The sequence below is a fragment of the Arvicanthis niloticus genome, chromosome 4 (genome assembly GCF_011762505.2).
Source record: "Arvicanthis niloticus isolate mArvNil1 chromosome 4, mArvNil1.pat.X, whole genome shotgun sequence".
Classification (NCBI taxonomy): domain Eukaryota; kingdom Metazoa; phylum Chordata; class Mammalia; order Rodentia; family Muridae; genus Arvicanthis; species Arvicanthis niloticus.
The window spans coordinates 13,068,247-13,086,620 of NC_047661.1; the positions used below are offsets into that span (position 1 = coordinate 13,068,247).

General features: G+C 44.9%; 1 protein-coding gene across 2 annotated transcripts in view; it reads left to right on the forward strand.

The window, feature by feature from the left end:
- Positions 1 to 17,771, forward strand: part of Nceh1 (neutral cholesterol ester hydrolase 1) — a 56,347-nt gene extending 38,576 nt beyond the window's left edge. For both annotated transcript variants that reach the window (XM_034500698.2, XM_076932201.1), the window contains exons 3-5: positions 470 to 539; positions 12,088 to 12,259; positions 13,978 to 17,771. In XM_034500698.2, coding sequence (XP_034356589.1) covers positions 470 to 539; positions 12,088 to 12,259; positions 13,978 to 14,595 — 860 coding nt within the window. In that variant the 3' untranslated portion in view covers positions 14,596 to 17,771. The remainder of the gene's footprint in view (positions 1 to 469; positions 540 to 12,087; positions 12,260 to 13,977) is intronic.
- The last annotated feature ends 603 nt before the right edge of the window (positions 17,772 to 18,374 follow it).

The following is an 18,374-nucleotide window of genomic DNA, read 5'->3' on the forward strand; positions in this document are numbered from 1 at the left end:
GTTAAAAACATAGTCAAAACTCACTCAGTACTGATTTCCTCTTATAGTAATTACATTTTATCATAAAATAGGTGTAATTTTTGCAGTTGAGTGTTTTGCCTTTCGTTCTTCCCTCACTTTCTAAACATCTCTTCCCACCTCCCTCCCTACCCCTTCCCTTCTCCTCCCTCCTTCCTCTTTTCTTCCTCTCTCCCTAACCCCTTCCTGTTTTTTTTTTTTTTGAGGGGGGGGGCTTTGAGCAGTTTCATGTATCCCAGGGTAATGTCCATGGCAGCCTTGAACCCCTGATCCTCCTGCCTCTGCCTCTCAGGTACTGACTTCAGAAGCAAGTGCATACACCTGGCTCACATGCCTCTTTCAGTGTTTGTTGTTATTATTATCTTAGTCTAAAAACAGTCTATACTCAGCAGCGTGTGAGAGTGGATAGCCTGAATGGCCGCCTTTGTAGTGATTAATTCTTCTCTCTTAGAAATCAGCTACTATGACCAGCTGTGCACAGCGATGGCCGAGGAGCTGAACGCCGTCGTCGTTTCTGTTGAGTGAGTAGCTACCACTAGTCACAACTCTTACTCAGATTTTTATTTATTTTTTGTATGTGTCCATGTCTGTGTGGGGGTATGTGCACATGAGTGCTGGTGCCCACAGAAACCAGAAGAGTGTGTCAGATCCCTTGAACTGGAGTTGCAGGTGTTTGTCAGTCTGGCTGAATTGCTGTGCTCCAAGTTCACTGAGAGACCTTATCTTAATAGGTAAAGAGCAATAGAGAAAACACCCAGTGTTGATCTCTGGTCTCTTCACACACATTTACAGGAGCATGAAGCAGCACACATGAATAGTGCGTGCGCGCGCGCGCACACTCACACACACACACACACACACACACATATACACACACACGCACACACACACACACACACACTCACTCATGTGCCCCCCTCCCTCGTATCCCCATACTGTATGTATTTTATTATTTTCTGCACAGAAAAAAAAATTAATTCATCTACAGGAGATGAGCTAGCTAAGTAGACACAGAGGTGGCATGTGGACTGACCACAGGCTAGAAGCTTTACAGGTTTCCATGTCTTACTAGCTATGAAGCCTAGATCAGAAGAAACTGATAAGGCCACATGACCTGACAGGGAAGGCCCCAACTGCTTGTATGACTCAGGCTCATCCAGTTCTCCCTTTCCTCTGCCTCTTCCCATTCATGGCTTTCAACCCTCTTGCCGTGCTGTAGACCTGAGGTGGGATTAGGGATCCTTCCTGGGAACAGAAAACAGGAAGACCTCACCTGGGTTCCCAACACCTTATGTTCACTGTAGTGTGAACACCAAGGAGATCGAGCTGACTTGGGAAGGAGACCTCCCAGACCTGTCTAGGAATCAGTTTAGACAATTGGAATAAAAGGACCTCTCATGTTCATCAGGGAATCCTCCTGCTGTGGTCTATGCAGAACTACTATACTGAGGTATCAGGCCAGCCCTGCGCTGTGACAGAACCCTGGACTCACACAGTGTGGCTGAGGATGCTTTCACCTCAGCAGGTTTAGTTGTAGTTGCCCTGTGCAGCTCCAGGTTTTTCTGAACCTGCAGCCAACCTCTCAGATCTCTGAGGGCTCTCCAGTGAAGTTCAACAATGCAGAAACCATTCAATAAACAACTGTGTCTTTATGCCTGGGCCACTGGTCAGGATTCAGAAGGACATTGAAGGAGCCAAGCCCTTAAAACAAGACCCTGGAATGTGGTATTAAAGAAGCTTCAGGGGCTCTTCAGTGGTTTCTGCTATAGTTATTCAAAGGCCTAGAGAAGGAAGGAAATCAGGCTTACTTCACTTGGCACCCTGAGGATCTCACCTCAGCAGGATCTTGTTTACCTGCCCTCAGGTCTTCAGTAGCAACATGGGCAGCACACCCTGAGGTCTTGCTGCATGCACACCCTACTCTACCTCGAAGTCTCTTGACTCCAGTGACACAGATGTCACTTTTGAGTCTAGGCACCCAGGAAGGTATATAAGATATGTTCAAGATTTTTAGAAAGAGTTAGACCTCAGAAGCAGTTGCATTCTTCTTACCTTCCCATTGTGCTGACTCTGGATAATGGGCATCCAGATGTTTACCACTGGGAGGAGCATAGTGCAGGGGCACCTTCAGGCAGCTCACTGAACCCATAAGCAATATAGAATTAGGAATCCTTCCTGGGAACAGAAGACATGAAGGCTTCATCTGGTTCCCAGCATCTTATATAAGGCTGCAGTGTGAACACAAAGTAGATCATGATGACTTGAGATGGGGAGCTCACAGATGTGTCTAGGGATCGGTTTAAACAATTGGAATAAAGGGGTCTCTGGTGTTCTCGTAGACCTGTCCAACCTGTGGTCAGCCCATGGGTTACATCTGTCCCAGAATAGTTGTGAATGCACTCAAATGTGTTTGTAGATGACAGAATTGTGTTGCAATGTCAAATCGTTGGACACTTCTTAAAGCACTGAGCAGGTAAGTCAGCGATCAAATGGCACATTATTCAGTGCACATTTACTGTGGACAGTAGTATGAGATAAGGGAGTTTGAGCCCAGGCTAGCCTCAGAAAGAATTATATCCCATGCTGTAGCTGAAGAATAGCTAACATCACATGACCATTGTATTCTCCCTGAAGAGCACGTCCAGAGGTCTAACCTGGGAGCATTGTTGTTCTTACTGGCTCACTTCTTTCCTTTTCCTTCTTTTTCCTTGAATGTTGATTTACTTTCTCTTCTGGGCCAATTGCAGTGTTAAGTCCTGGTATCACAGAGTAAGATTTAGCTCTCACCCTCACAGTCTAAAAATCTCGACCCAGAAGTTTAAGTGTGATGATCGATACGAAGTGGGTGGTGAGCAGAAGTTGAGCATCTATGGGTAAGACTGTCTATTGTTTGAAGGGTCAGAAAAGGAACCTTTAGGAAAGCGGTATTTGGAGCTTATGGTGTAGCCCAGCTTACACGAAGCCCTGGATGTGGTCTCCAGCCCTGCATGTCTGTGATGCCAGCAGTGGAGCTATAAAAGCAGGAGGATGAGAAGTTCAGGTCGTCCTTGTCTATGTGGAAAGTTCAAGGCCAGCCTGGGCTCCCATAAGACCCCCCATCTTTAAGAAACAAAAGAGCAAAACAAACTTTAAAAGAGAAAAATCAAACCGTTGTCAGAACAGAATCCCTTAAGGAAAAATGAGACCTAAGTAGACAGAGGAACGTGGATATGAAGTCTGGGGTGGGTGGTGAGATGAGAGGGCTTCTGGAGAGAGAGAGAGAGAGAGAGAGAAAATATGAATGAGAATGAATTAGTTCAAGGATCATACTCCCAAGAATGAGGGCAGAGAACCCCAGAGTCTTCAGCAACATTGTAGATGCTGGGTTCTCCCAGAGCCTCCCCTGCCCTCAGCAGAGAGATCCGCTGCCACAGGGTTCCCTGGGGGTGACTTCGCTCCCTGTGGATCAGCCTTTGGTGATGTTTATATCTCTGGGAGCTGGAGGGTGAGGCCTGGGGAAGCTTGGAAATGGAATCACCTCAAGTCATCCTCAGCACGAATTGGGATTCCTATACATGCACTATCTGTGCTGGTCTGCAGGGGTCAGGGACAGGCCTGGCAGCTAACTCACAGACAGGCCTTCATTTTAGAACATAGGCAAAGCCAGGGCCTCCTACTCAGGGCCATCTAGGGTACTGGGCAAGTATCACACACTAGTTGTACAGTATGTATCTTGTTTTACATTCACAAAGTAGGGTATTTCTAACACACTCCCTTTAAACCTTTGCTAGGATCATAGGCTATAAGGGACAAGAGGGATTCATACCTTCTTTTCAAAGGTACGCTATGAGATAATTTGTTAGTTGGGGTTCTCTAAAGGAACAGGTCAATAGAGTGTGTGTGTGTGTGTGTGTGTGTGTGTGTGTGTGTGTGTGTGTGAATACGTATGTAAAGAAGATCTATTAGTGTGACTTAAAGGTTGTGATTCAGGTAGTCCAACATTGGCTGTGTCAACCAAGGTTAGCCATTACAATAATAAACCTGGGTATTCTTGGTTGTCAGTACACAGAGGATGCTGGATAATATTAAATTCTATAAGGGATTTATCATACACCCCCTTTTTTGTTGTGGAAAACGCTCAGGTTTTTGCTTTTAATTAAATAATTTCTTCTGCATTTATTCACTATTCTACATAGATGCCAACCACATAACACTCCACCAAATGTCAGGAGAGCTTGAGGCTTTGCTGTGCATTGGTTCCGCTGCTGGCTTGCTCACACAAGATACCGATGTGCTTAGGCTTTGACGGTTGTCCTGGTATAAGCACTGGACACTTCAGGGCCTTGTTTTTATGGTCCATACAGTTTGGGGCTACAAGCTTCCAAAGCCACAGTGCTTTAACGGGACACTGTGCAATGTCCACGTGCTTAAGTAGCTTTAGGTATGTGGCAGTCTGAAAACCATACGGTCACCTACCTCACTGATAAATCTGCTTCACTTTGTTCTCTTCCTGGAGCGGTTAAGTGGAGCCACAGGGAGGTGACACAGGGGTAGATTGCTCTTTTCAAATGTGTGCAGCTCTGGGTTCCTGCCTCTATACACACGCACACCACCACCACCACCAACAACAACAATAGCAGCCGAAAAAACTGGGAAGAGCAGATCAACTTGAACCTTCCTGAACACAAACCAAATAAAACAACACAAACGGAGATCAGCCCAACACATGCCTACTCGGCCATGTCTGCCCCAGCCAGCATCAAACAGCGTCACACTACGTAATTCTCCAGAGAGAAGATCTACCTGGCTGCTTCCAGAAAATAGACTGTTTGATTTTTTTTTTTTTTTCTGAAGCTAAGTTGCAAATCACTCCTTTCAAACATTCTTAGTTAGTTGTGGTGCCTCTCTTACGGCTTCTTAAATCAAGTCCCAAAGAGAAGAAGTCCTGAGCCTTTCTCTTATGTGTGAGGTCCTTTAAAATTTGAGATGAGAGGGAGTGGTTCAGAGAGATAGCTCATTTGGCAAAGTGTTTACTGTGCAGGAATGGAGGCCAAAATCCCATCCCCAGAACTCATTCAAACTGGAGAAAAGCCAATTTGTAATCCTAGTACAAGGGAGGTGGAGGAATAGGTCCCAGGGCTCACTTGCCTGCCAGCCCAGTCTACCCTGTGAGTGCCAGCCCAGTGAGGGACTGTCTCGAAAGCAAAGTGGGTGGCATCTTGAGAAATGCCAGCCAGGGTTGGCCTGTGACCTCTTCGTATATACGCATACACACACTTGTACTGTGAGACACCTGTGCACACACAGAGCTATGCTGCGTTCACAGTCCAGCGATGACAGAAAAATCCCCGTGAGCTGAGAAGTCTGGCCCCACTGGTTCACACTGGGGCTTGTGGCTTCCTCTTTAGCCTCTGTAGCTATACCAAGAGAGGAAGCTAGAAGCACACAGTGTCCTGGATAGCCTAGGTTCCTTCTGTAGTGCTGTCAGAGTGTCTCGGCTGAGGTTAAGAGTGAGGTTTGCTTCTGAACGGGGGGGGGGGGGGGGGGGGGGAGAGGGAGTCGAGATAAGCACCTGGAACTGGAGTGTCTCAGCCTTTACAGATAAAGCTCTGGAAGGCATTTCCTTCTCGAAGTCTTGGAGACCAAACTTAGGACCTGATGCATTCTAGGCAAGTGTTCTGCTACTGAGCTTTTGTGAGCCTCTGGAAGTCTCAAGCTGGGACCAGCACATTGGGAGAGTCGAACTGTTTAAATAGACTTCACATCTGGGCTCCAGCCGTCAACCTCTTAAGATTTTTGTGGCGCCTCCCAATATTGATCGAATTTTTTGAAGCCTGGGTGTATTTGTGTGTTTGTGGATGCATGTGACAAGCATATAGGGATCAAAGAACAACCAGAGGTGTTCTTCCTTAGAAATTGTCCACTGCCCCCGAGCCCCCCAGCCCAGGTCTGTTACTCCTCACCAAGCAGACTAGGCTCGAGACCAGCAAGCCCAAGGACTCTCACCAGTCTCCGCCTTTCCTATACTTGAATTAGTAACACATACCACCATGCCTGGCTTGTTACATGGGTTCTGGGGATTGAAATCAGCCCCTTCCCCCTTGAGTGTTCAGGGCAGGTGCTTTACCCACTGAGCTATCTGTCTTCCCCTACCTTTTTGAGACAAGGATCTCATCTGTAGCCAGACTAGCCTCATACTCACAGAAGTCTTCGTTGTCTCAGCCACTGAAGTGCTGGGGAGATAGACGCCATGCCTGGTTTATCGAGTGTTTGTCCATCCAGTCAGTCAAGTGTTCACTCTAACAGCCACCTCCTTTGCTGAAGGATTGCTGGTCAGGGTGGTGTGAACGCTTCTTGTTCTCGAGTCCAGTGTTGAGGGTGTAAACAGCAAGGGAGACTGGTCTCCAGTGTTCATACCCAAACTGCACTTCCAATAAAAACGGACAGCTCTTGATTCCCAGCACAGCTGCTGTCTGAACGTCTCCTCCTTTCCCTCTTTTCCTCCCTTCTCCTTGCTCCTCTTCCTCCTTTTATTTATTTATTTATTTATTTATTTATTTATTTATAAATCGGGTTTCATGTAGCCAAAGTTGGCTTTGAACTTGCTACATAGTTAAGGATGACCTTGTACTTCTGATCCTCCTGCCTGCATTTCTTGAGTCGCTGGGTTTATAGGCATGTGGCACCATGCCTATTTTTATGTGGTGCTGCGGGTGGAACCTGGGGCTTCATAGTAGGCAAACACTCCACCAACTGAGCTCTGTTCCCAGCCCCTACTGTACTTTCCTTTAATAAAAAGGAACTTTGATAAAGGAATACGTAGATTGTTCCTCTGAGTTGTCTCTAGAGAGCTTGAGCCGTATATAATTATTAATTTATTTTGGATTCCCCCTACTGAAGATCTAGGTTCTTTAAACTTTTGGAGGATGGTAAGCCTTTTATGGTTTCCATAATGAACTGATCAAAATTTCCTTGGAAGAAGAAAGAAAAAACGAAGTTGTCTGGAAAGGCCTTGACCCTTCTCTCTGTTGCACTGAAAGCTAACAGGAAGAGGATTTCATTTTCCACTGTCATACAGCCTTTCACCCACCTGGCATAACCTGAGGTGAACGTTGTCCTGCAGACAGCAGGTGGCACGGCTTCCAGGTTATGTTAGTTTTGAGGGACAATGCTTGTTCCAACCATGTTGGACACTAGTGAGATTCCAGATGCCAGATTACCAGTCTCTCTGCATTGCCTCCCTTCCTTGTCATTGTAGTAAATGCCAAAGCATTCAGGGCTGGCGGTAGATTGCCTGCATTGCATAAAATCAGGTTTTGATGGCAGTACCATTTAACCCCTGTCTGTAATTCTGACACTCAGAAGGTGTTCAAGGTCATCCTCAGCTAGTTTGAGGCTTGTCTGGGCTCTAGGAGATACTGCTTCAGCAAAACCAAACATTAGCTCACAGAGCCACTGCTCAGTAGAACAGTGACTATTTTTCACCTTTCTTTTCTCAAGAAATTTGAGGTGTCTAATTTACAATGTATTGTCAAAGAGCTGGGATTCTAGAAAGGAGATACTCAAAAAGTTATCGAAAGAAGTGTCATTTAGAATGAAAGGTAGGGGACTTTTGATGAGGAAATGATAGGGAAGAATCTTTGCAGTGGTGGGGAGGGGACCAGCATTCTGCAGTGAGAACAGGAAGCACCCTGAGTGGGGGAGGGGAGGAAAGGAGAGCATGTGATAGGGTTCTAATGTGTCTGACCTGGTGCAACACTGGGATTCTTGGGGATTTTTCTTTTAAGATAGTTGTTGGATAGATTCCAACAGTAGTGAAATTGGAATTTTTTTTGGGGGGGGGCAGGGCTTACACCTCAGTGTTTTTGAGAAACTGCTAGCATTAGGTGAAGTACAGGCAGAATTTAGAAGGAAAGTGTGTGGTGTATTTTTCATGTTTGTTTGTTTGAGACACTGTCCTGCAACTACAGTTCTGCCTGGCCTGTACATGCTATGGAGCTCAGCTGGTCTCGAACTTGTGGCATCCATCCTCCCCAGTCTCCTCCATGCTAGAATTACATATGTGCAGATTACCACAGCGCTGGAATTACATATGTGCAGATTACCACAGCGCTAGAGTTACATCTGTGTGCAGATTAGCACATCTGGTAAGAAAGATACGTTTTACTCTGGGTAAGGCGTTTTGTTGTTTATGATGTGTAGCTCAGGCTAGCCTTATAGCTGAAATTGACCTTGAGTTTCTGATCTTCCTGCATCTAAACTCTGAGTGTCAGGATTATAGGCGTGTGCCACCTCTCCTGACAAGGAAAAACATGGTGTTAATGTGTACAGGAATATTGTAATCCACCCAAATCATGATGTTTGTTCTGAGACACCAGAAACCTAGTCTGAGGATTTGCTGCACAAAGGAAGTAATGTGAACCTTCAGTGTGTTGCAAAAAACCACACACCAACATATATACTCACTCACATATGCACACACACATACAATTGTCTGAGTTGGGTATGGTGGCACATGCTTTTCCAGTGCTTTCCAGGGACCTAACTTGGAGCTTGAGCAGCAGTCAGCAAGCATACTCTCTCCCTCCATCCTTCCCTTCCTCTCTCGGGACTCATACACACAGGCAAACCCTGTTCCACTGAGTTGTATATCCGCGGGGCTCATACACACAGGCAAACCCTGTACCACCGAGCTATATATCCAGGCTTTTATTCTGTTTCATATTTTGAGAGAGTATTATCATCTGTAGTTACCTAGGTTGGCTTTGGACTCACTCTTGGGACGCACTCCAATCCCAACTCGGCATTACTGGCCTCTGCCACTAGCCCAGGCTGTCACCTTTCTTTAGATAAACCACTCATGAATTTCCTCCTGACGCTTCTCTTTGTCTATCAATACATTGCAAACATTGTTGGCTCTCTCAGGAAAATGTTACCACGTTGAAGTGACTGGAATCTGACTGCTTTCAGTATATTCCTTCTCTGCTCTACAAAAGGAGTGTCTTTTCTTACCGAGTAAAATTTAGGAATATATTAATGGAGCAAAGGTGCTTACGTTAGTTTAGTAAGCTATTAACTGACAGGATTAATCAATGGGTTACTGGTTTTCCCAGATTTTATTTCCTTCAACCCAAAGACTCTGAGGACTTTCGTAGGACAGTGCCTGGAAACTCAGCTTAATGCATGTGTATATCCTGGCACAAATTTGTGCAAGTAGAAACACTCTTTATTATGATATATGGGGCAGTGACCATGCTTGCTGGGCTTATGACAACTTGACACACAAACTTGAGTTTTCTGAAAGGAGGGAACCTTAATTTAGAAAATGCCTCCATAAGATCTAGCTGTAGGGCATTTTCTCAGTGATTGATGGGAGAGGGCCCAGCCCATTGTGGGTGGTACCATCCTTGGGTTCTATAAGACATCAGGCTGAGCAAGCCATGGGGAGCTCGCCAGTAAGCAGCATCCCTCCATGGCCTCTGCTTCAGCCCCTGCCTCCAGGTTCCTGCCCTGCTTGAGTAAACCTTTCCTCACCAGCTTGCTTTTTGCTCATGGTGTTTCATCACAGCAACGGAAACTCTAAGACAGTGATGGAATGAGAAAAGGAAAAAATATATATATATTTGCATGTCTTGACTCCTGAAGTGCATCTGTTTTTTTTTTTTTTTTTTTTTTTCTTTTATTTGTTTGAAATCAGAAAAACTACATGGAGGAGCAGGGATAAATACAATCTTGAGAGATGTCGCCACCTAGTGGAATAAATAGTGTAGTCCCCTTCTGTCTATGTGCCTATGGGTATTGCATGCTATATATTTTTTTTTTTTTTTTTTTTCTTCTTCTTCTTCATTTATGACAAGGTGTCCCAGGCTAGACGTGTGAACCAGCAGGACTTTTGAATTCAGAATTCTGCCTCAGCTTCGTAAGAGACTGAGATTACAGCCCAAGGCACGGCTTGAATCAACTCAGCCCGAGAAGCAAGTGGGATTAGGGTCCAAGGAGAAGTCGAGTTAAGCACAGGAGGAGGATGGGAAAGTGTGAGGGTCAGACTGAACTGTCCATACACACGCAAATCATCTTGAGCGTGGGCTTCTGACACTTTTTACTGAATAAGATGACAGACTTCTGGTGTTTCAAAGTGCGCCTTAGGAGACCCCAGAGGATCTGGATGAGGCTGTGTGCTAACTTCGTTTTCTCTTTGTAGTTAAAAAGACATTTTACTAATGTTCCAGCGTGCAAGTGCATTCCTTGGATTTAATGGCTCCTGGCATAGGCCTCTCTCTCCAGCAGACAGCTTTTCTTGTAGTTATCGAATGAAGTGTGGTAAATTGAGAGCAGTGAATTGGCTGATGCTGTTAGTTAGCTGTTACTTACTTAACCCAGAGCCGTCAAGAGTGGTAGATAGACCTTCCAAAATAAATCCCCAAAGTTTGTTACGGAGCCACTCGTATCCGCATAAGGATCCTAATGAGAAACACCTGCACATTCAAGCCTTGAGCTGTTGGTGCAGACAGTTGGATGTCTGAGAAGCTGCTTTTTGAGATAGGATCCTTCTATGTGACCCAGGTTGGCCCCAGCCTGTAGAGGACACAGAGGTCCTTGTGCTCATGGGCAGGCACTAGGGGATCCAGGATCCCCTAAGCACATGGGCTTGTCTCTTCAAAGAAAAGAGAGTCTCTGTTTTCCTCCAAGAAGGCTGAGAATGGATGTAGTTAATAGCCCGGCGACCTTTGTGCTACCTGTATGACCAAGACCACACCAGACCGGCCCCAGGTCCTTAAGATGCCACATGTAGTCAATCTATAGAACCCATCATTATGGAAGAGGCCACATGCACTTCACAAAGAGTTTTGATGCAGTCAGGCCTTAAGCTTTATTGGTAAATGGGATGGAGTTAATTATCACCAGGAAACCCTTTCCTGAAATAACCTGCCCAGTGTCAGACTCTTGAGGTTTGAACCCACACCAGCCACTGAGTCGTCTTGAATGACACTTCGTTCTTGCCTCATAAAGATGGACACTCTGCTGGCCTAATCCTCCTGCCTCAGCTTCCTCTGGGAGAATCCATGTTCACCCACCATGGCTGGTGTAGTTTGTAGTTTGCTTTTTTTTTTTTTGCTGTGATAAAATGTGACCAAAAGCAAGGTGGCCAAATAAGAAAAGGCTTATTTAGTGTTCGCATCCTGGTTCAAGTCCTCATTGAGGGTGCTAGCATTCTGTCTAAACTCTACCCCGTCTTTACCTGGCAACAGCTCCTTGCCCCCTCCTCTCTCTTGCATTCTTGCTTCTTGCTTCTCTTTTGCCCTCTTGGGCTCTTCCCTACCCCGCTCCCCCCTACCCTCTCATGGTCATGGGCGGCCTCTACTTCTCTGCTTTTCTATTGTCTCTCTCTCTCTGCCTCTACTACCCTCTTAGCTCCCCTCCCCATGCCCTGAATAAACTCTATTCTCTACTGTACCATTGTGTGGCTGGTCCCTTAGGGAAGAGATGCCTCAGCATGGGCCTGCTGAGACAGCTCCTTCCCCATGACTCACCACACACCCACAGAACATATTCTCTTTCTCTTTTTATAAACACATCAGAGGGGAGGCTGGAGAAAGATCTGGGCAGGACATGAAGCAGAAGCCATAGGGCATCTCTGGCCACTGTTTTGCTCCCTCTGCATAGAGTTCAACCTGCTTCCATAAGGACCCAGGACATCTGCCCAGTGGCTACCGCTCACAGCAGGGGCTGCTGCCCACAGTGTGCTGGGCCCTCTCACATACCTCAGTAAGCATGAAAATGCCCCCCCCCACCCCCCGCCAGCTCACAGGCCAACCTGTTCCCCAACAGAGACTCCCTCAGCTAACACTGGGCTGTGCCCAGTTAACAGCTGACTCTAACTAGGAGAGCCAGCTTGAACGTTTTAAAGAACTTTGTCTATACCAAGTTACCTTCTATGCCTACTTTACAAGAAAACAAATGGTTTATGCTTATATCTTATATTTATTTTAATTTCTTGTCTATTTCTGGCTTTTGCATTTTTTTTTTCCTCTCTAGATGTCCAGTAGCCATTAAAACGTCCTAAAATGAACACCCATTTTGTCTTCACAGATACAGGCTAGTCCCACAGGTTTATTTTCCTGAGCAAATTTATGATGTCATCCGTGCCACGAAATACTTCCTGCAGCCAGAAGTCTTAGACAGGTACAAGGTTGACCCTGGAAGAGTGGGCATTTCTGGAGACAGTGCTGGTGGGAATCTGGCTGCCGTCCTTGGACAGCAGGTAACCACCACCTCAGGGTCCTAATGATAGGTGGGTGGGGTGAGCATGCGCAGCTGACGCCACGTTCTTCACACGTGGTGCGCGGTGCTGGGCTAGCTAGCACCCTCATGGATTGTCCCGGGACCCTTCTCACAGGGTTTTTTTGGTTTTTGGTTTTTGTTTTTGGAAGCGGGCACTGAGGAATGTCTCAGAAAATGCTAATGTTCCTCAGGAAGATGTGTGGACATGAAGTAACCCCACTGGCCTGGTACTGTTTGACTTGGACAATGGAATATCTTGGCTGAAATTTCAGTTCTTATGGCTGTTTTCTTAGAGTTTTAAGGGAAATTAAAATACTAAGCCATTTTTCCAAAGTTGTATTTATTATTTTTTTGTTTTTGTTTTGTTTTTTGTTTGTTTTGTTTGTTTGTTTGAGGTAGGGTATCATGTAGCCCTGGTTAGTCTTAAATTCTTTCTGTAATTTAGATAACTTTGTATTTCTGGTCCTCCTGCCTCTGCCTCTCGAGGCTTAAGATTACGGGCCTGTACTCCCACACTCCCAGTCTCTATCACTCTTCTTGTTTGTTTTTGTGTTTTGTTTTGAAATGCGGTCTTACAGTGTAGTTCAAGCCAACCTACAAGTTCTGATCCTATTGTCTTAGCCGTCTAGACTGCTGGATTGAAGGTACATACCACCGTGCCTGGCTCATAGGCCTCAAAGATAGGATTTTGGTTTCAGATTGGAGAGTTGTAAGTCCATGGCTAAATCCCTTTGTTCTGTGAGCCTTGGAAATGTGAAGATCATATCATCCAGCTTCAGGACTGTTACAGGGATGTAGGGACACCATATGCACACGGTTGTTACATACATATTACCATGAGATGGATTTCTAAAAGTGACAGTTATCCAGTTACCGTGAAACACGCCACCTTCTTTTTAGATGCAGCATTCACAGGTAAAAAATTTTTTTTTTTTTTTTTTTTTTTTTTTTTTTTTTTTTTTTTTTGGTTTTTCGAGACAGGGTTTCTCTGTGTAGTCCTGGCTGTCCTGGAACTCACTCTGTAGACCAGGCTGGCCTCGAACTCAGAAATCCGCCTGCCTCTGCCTCCCAAGTGCTGGGATTAAAGGCGTGCGCCACCACCGCCCGGCCACAGGTAAAAATTTAAATGCTGGAATTACAATACAGTCACCCTGTGGAGTCACTGGTAAGCTGAGGTTGCGGGCATGGAAGTCATTTTCCTTCCAATTCAAGCTCGCTCTGGGCAAGTGCTCACTGCCTGTCCCAGCACAGAGGCTAAGGTCCCAGCTTGTCCCTGAGTACCTATAAACTCCGGAGTCCCACCATCCCTGCGTTCACTGTTCCTAGCCTTCCCCAGAAGAGGAAGATTTGTGATTTTTTTTTTTTTCTATTCTAGAAGCCACTGGACATTTGGCATCTTATAAATGTGGCCTAGACTTTACTTATAGGTAATATGCAACAAGGCGTGTAAGTACAAAAGAATAGAGCCCAGTAGAGTGTCATTGGGGCTTTAGAGACATCAGAGGTCACATGACCATGAATTGATTCGAATCTAGCTAGGAGTCACAAATAGTAACCATTCCTGAGGGATTGTCCAGCAGCTTGGTGTGCTGTAATTCGGGGGGGGGGGGGGGTTGGGGGAGGGGCAGGGTTTCTTTATTTAAAGCATTCTGTAAAAGGATCTACACAAAATGAAGTAATGTATTTCTTCTGTTCTAGTTTACCCACGTTGCGAGCCTGAAGAATAAGCTCAAACTACAGGCTCTGATCTACCCGGTCTTGCAGGCTTTGGACTTCAACACACCCTCTTACCAGCAGAGCGTGAACGTCCCCATCCTGCCGCGGCACGTCATGGTTAGGTATTGGATACACTACCTCAAGGGCAACTACGACTTTGTAGAGGCAATGATTGTGAACAATCACACTTCACTTGATGTAGAAAGGGCTGCAGCCCTCAGGGCCCGTCTCGACTGGACATCCCTGTTGCCCACATCCATCAAAAAGAACTACAAGCCTGTCATGCAGACCACTGGTGACGCCAGGATCGTCAAGGACCTCCCTCAGCTGCTGGATGCTGCTGCTTCTCCGCTCATCGCAGAGCAGGAAGTGCTTCAGGCCCTCCCAAAGACCTACATCCTCACGTGCGAGCATGACGTCCTGCGGGATGATGGGATCATGTACGCCAAGCGCTTGGAGAGTGCGGGTGTGAACGTGACCTTGGATCACTTTGAGGATGGCTTCCATGGCTGTATGATTTTCACAAGCTGGCCGACCAACTTCTCCGTGGGAATCCGGACTAGGAATAGTTACATCAAATGGCTGGATCAAAACCTGTGATGGAGGGAACTCCTCAGACGCACGCAGTCCTTGACCTCTGCTTTGGGAAAACCCGTGCTTTTCAGTCATCACCTTGTCCTCGTTTTGTGTTAGTACTGAAATCTGTACCCTACAGACCTTATAATAAGTTACAAAGTGACTCTGACGAACTTGGTTAAAGACATCTGAACTTGGTTTCCCAAATGAATCGTTTTTTTTGCTGTTCTTTTTTGAAGCCCAAGTGCTAGGTAGGAGTGGCCACAGTTTGAGGAGCTAGAAACAGCCTTAGATCCTGCCTCTGTTGTGTTCTTTCCAGAAGTAGTTTTTGCAGCTCTAGGTAAGGTAGTAAATTCTGAGGAACAAAAACAACAACGACAACAACCCAACCGTGAGCTTTTCTTCAGTTTGCTCAGGTTGACGTGGGCTGCAGAGCAGAGTCTAGTGGACACTCCAAGGGTGGCCCCTGGTACTGCATAACCTCTGCCTCCCAGGATGGTTGTGTTTCCTGTGGGAATTTTGACGGGATTTCTGGCAAGACAGATTCCTTCTCAAAAGCTTCCTCAGGAGTATTAATTTTCTGAGCTGGATGCTGTAAATTCAGTGAGGCTAAAGGCATACTTAAAAGTTACCTGCTATTAAGAAAACATGAGGCTACATGTACTGGCTATTTCCTTGGGAAAATGTTCTGGGAACAAACTTATTTAACTGTAGAGTAAGTTTCCTATTATGAAATAAGTAAAGATAGAAAAATAACAGCCTGTTGTTACTTAAGAATGCTGCTGGCATAAGTTACTTAAAGTGGTGTGTATATATTTGGGGTAGTAAGGAAATATGTTTAATAATAGCTTAAAATGATGAGAAATGCCTGCAGAAAGCTTTGCCCATTTTTGGCAGAAGGCCTAGTACATTGAAACCTCAACTTTTCACTCGTAGCTAAAAATGGGACTATTTTGCTATAGCAGTTGTTTATTTTTTAAGTTATTTAATGTTAATATATAGAGCTAAACAGGGTTTTTCTGTAAAAACATTAGAAAAAATTTAAGATAAAAGGTATTTTAAAAAGAAGACTACCATAAAGTTATATCCACATGTAATTTTGTGAGAAGATACATAATAATAGCAGTACCACATGTAAGTAAGGATCAAATACTTTGATATTTATCTGCATATGCAAATTAAAATAATTAGAAACTTTTTACCTAGTAAGTCATGTTGTACTAGGTACATGATGCTGGTTGGTCATCCTTAACCCAAATCTGACCTATTCCAAAATCCAGAATTTTGAGTCAGGTCTTATGATACAAATGGAAAATTCCAGTGAACGTTTAATTTGTATATAAAATTGTTAAGTATATTGTGTTGAAGCTACCCTCAGGCCATGTAGATCAGATGTATACAAAGCACAAATGAATGTCTCAATTAGATTTGGGTTCCATTCGCAAGATAATTTATTATGTATATTCAAATATTCTAATGTCTAGAAAAATTAAAATCCTGATAATCTGGTTCCCAGCTCTTCAGATGAGGGATAGTGAACCTGTAGTTTAAACAGCTTAGGTAAGACTCATCTACACATCGCTGCCCACGATGGCCAGGGGAACCCTCAGGGAATCCTCTGGGTCAAGGGCAGATGCTAACACTGCCCGTTCCTCTTAGTTCTCTTTCCGGTCCTGTCCTGGAGTTCTAACTGCCGAGCCTTACCTTCATAGAAGGTCTTCACTGCCAGTGTGGGCATCTTGGGCATATTAAAGGGATTCCAGACTAGATATGAGTTGAGCACCCTGCCCTTCTTCCTATCACCCCAGCTTCTGCCGATAATCCATGCTACATTAAGGGACTGTACAGAGAACACTCAGCCAAGTCACGATCCAGTTCATCACGAAGAGAGAGAGACCTTTCCACTCTATGAAGGGTACCGGCTTCCGGTTTCCAGCAACAAGATAACAAGTGAAAATTTGCACACTGACTTTTCATTTACCATAAAAGCTACTAGCACCTTTATGTACAGAACTAATGTAACTCTGTGTGTGTGTGTGTGCTGTATGCATATAAAAATGACTGCACAGGCTACTTTGCTGATGTGTGCTGTCTGCATGTAGAAATATTAGCATAGGCTACCTTACTGATGTGCCCATGTCACTGGTCTCCCTTTTATCCAAAATCGGAGAGTAGAATAACCTGATCTTTGAGGCCTCTTCCAATATTAGTCTTTTCTAAGGTACTTTTTAGTAGGTCGTAATTTAGTATACACTAACCCACTCATCTCTGAAGATTGATTTTGCTTATAAATTGCTTTTTTTTAAATTGGCCACATAGCATTAATACCTCAACAGGGTCACTGTTGTTCACATTTAGGATAAAAATTGATGCCCTTCTTCAGCTGAGGTTGTTATGGGGGTCAGGAATCAATCACAGAGTATTTTTTTTTAACCTGATATTTTCATTCCTATTTGAGTGATGGCCATCTTTTCAAGGTGCTGGGCGTGGATCCCCAGGCCTTATGTGCTTGGCAAGTGCTTTACCCTCAAGCTACACCTGAAGCTCCATTCCTGGTCTCCTCTGCACCAATTGAGGGTGTGAGTTATATTTTGACTTCATCTACCTCTGAGAAAGAGGAAAATGTAATTATTCACAGAGTCTCTCAAAATGGCATTTCTCTTCCCAAACTATGAGCCAAATTCTGCAGAAATCATGGAAAGTAAATGGTGGTGGATGTCTGAAGAGGCCTCACAGATGCAAAGAAAATATAAGGGACAAAGGGGCCACCCACAGCATCTGATGACATACTTGAGTTTTCTTGTTCTTTGGGGTTTTATTCTTACAGATATGTTACGCTCTACTGCCCGATCTCTTCAGTCCAAGACAGTTTGGCTTCGCTTCCCTGTGCTATGAAAAGGTCACACTTTGGAATACTGAAGGAAAGCCCTGAGGTGCTGTGATGTGTAGCAAACACCTCTTGGTGTTTTCGTGTTCATTTATGAGGACTCAGACTTACAGAATAATGCCGAATGGAATGTTTTGTGCATGACCTTTTAACCTTTGACTTTCGCCAATTCCCCACTGCAACAGGGGGAAGGCAGATTTTATGAAGAGTTTTAGGAATAAATACCTTTTATAGAATGAAAACCCAGTATGGTACTGGGGAAGTTTATTTATGCTTGCAATCTTGTTTGGAAATAAAACGGGTCCACCTGGAAGCATGCCTCCGGCTCTTCCCTTGCCTGCACTGTCTGGTTCCAACTGGAACCACTGACCCCTTCCTTTCTTTGTATCCAGGTCATAGCCCCAAATTATCTTTGCCTAGACTAACTATAACTGTAATTTTGTCACAGACGGGTGGCTCTGTGACCTTCCAGATGACACTATTTTCCCCTGTCCAAGGGAAGCCTTTTGTGGATGGGCTATAGAGTCCCATGTCTGTCCTCAGTGCTGACACTAGAAAAGATGAGTGTGGACTTGAACCATCTCAGCCAGAGAAGTAGCAGTAATGAAAACAAGTTCTAAAGCTGGCTGTGTGAATGTGTGTTGGTTAGTTCATACCAATACTGTCTTAGTCACTGTTCTGTTGCTGGGAAAGGCCATGACCAAGGCAACTGTTACAAGACAAAGTAGCTGGGGGCTTGCTTACAGTCTCAGAGGCTTAGTCCATTTTCAGCATGATACAGTCCACTCTCTGGCCCCCATAGGCTTGCAGCCATATCATATTGTGAAAATGCATTCAGTCCACCTTCAAAAGTCCCCATAGCCTTTCAGTCTAAACACAGTTTCAAAGCCCAAACTCTCCTCTGAACTCATGGCAG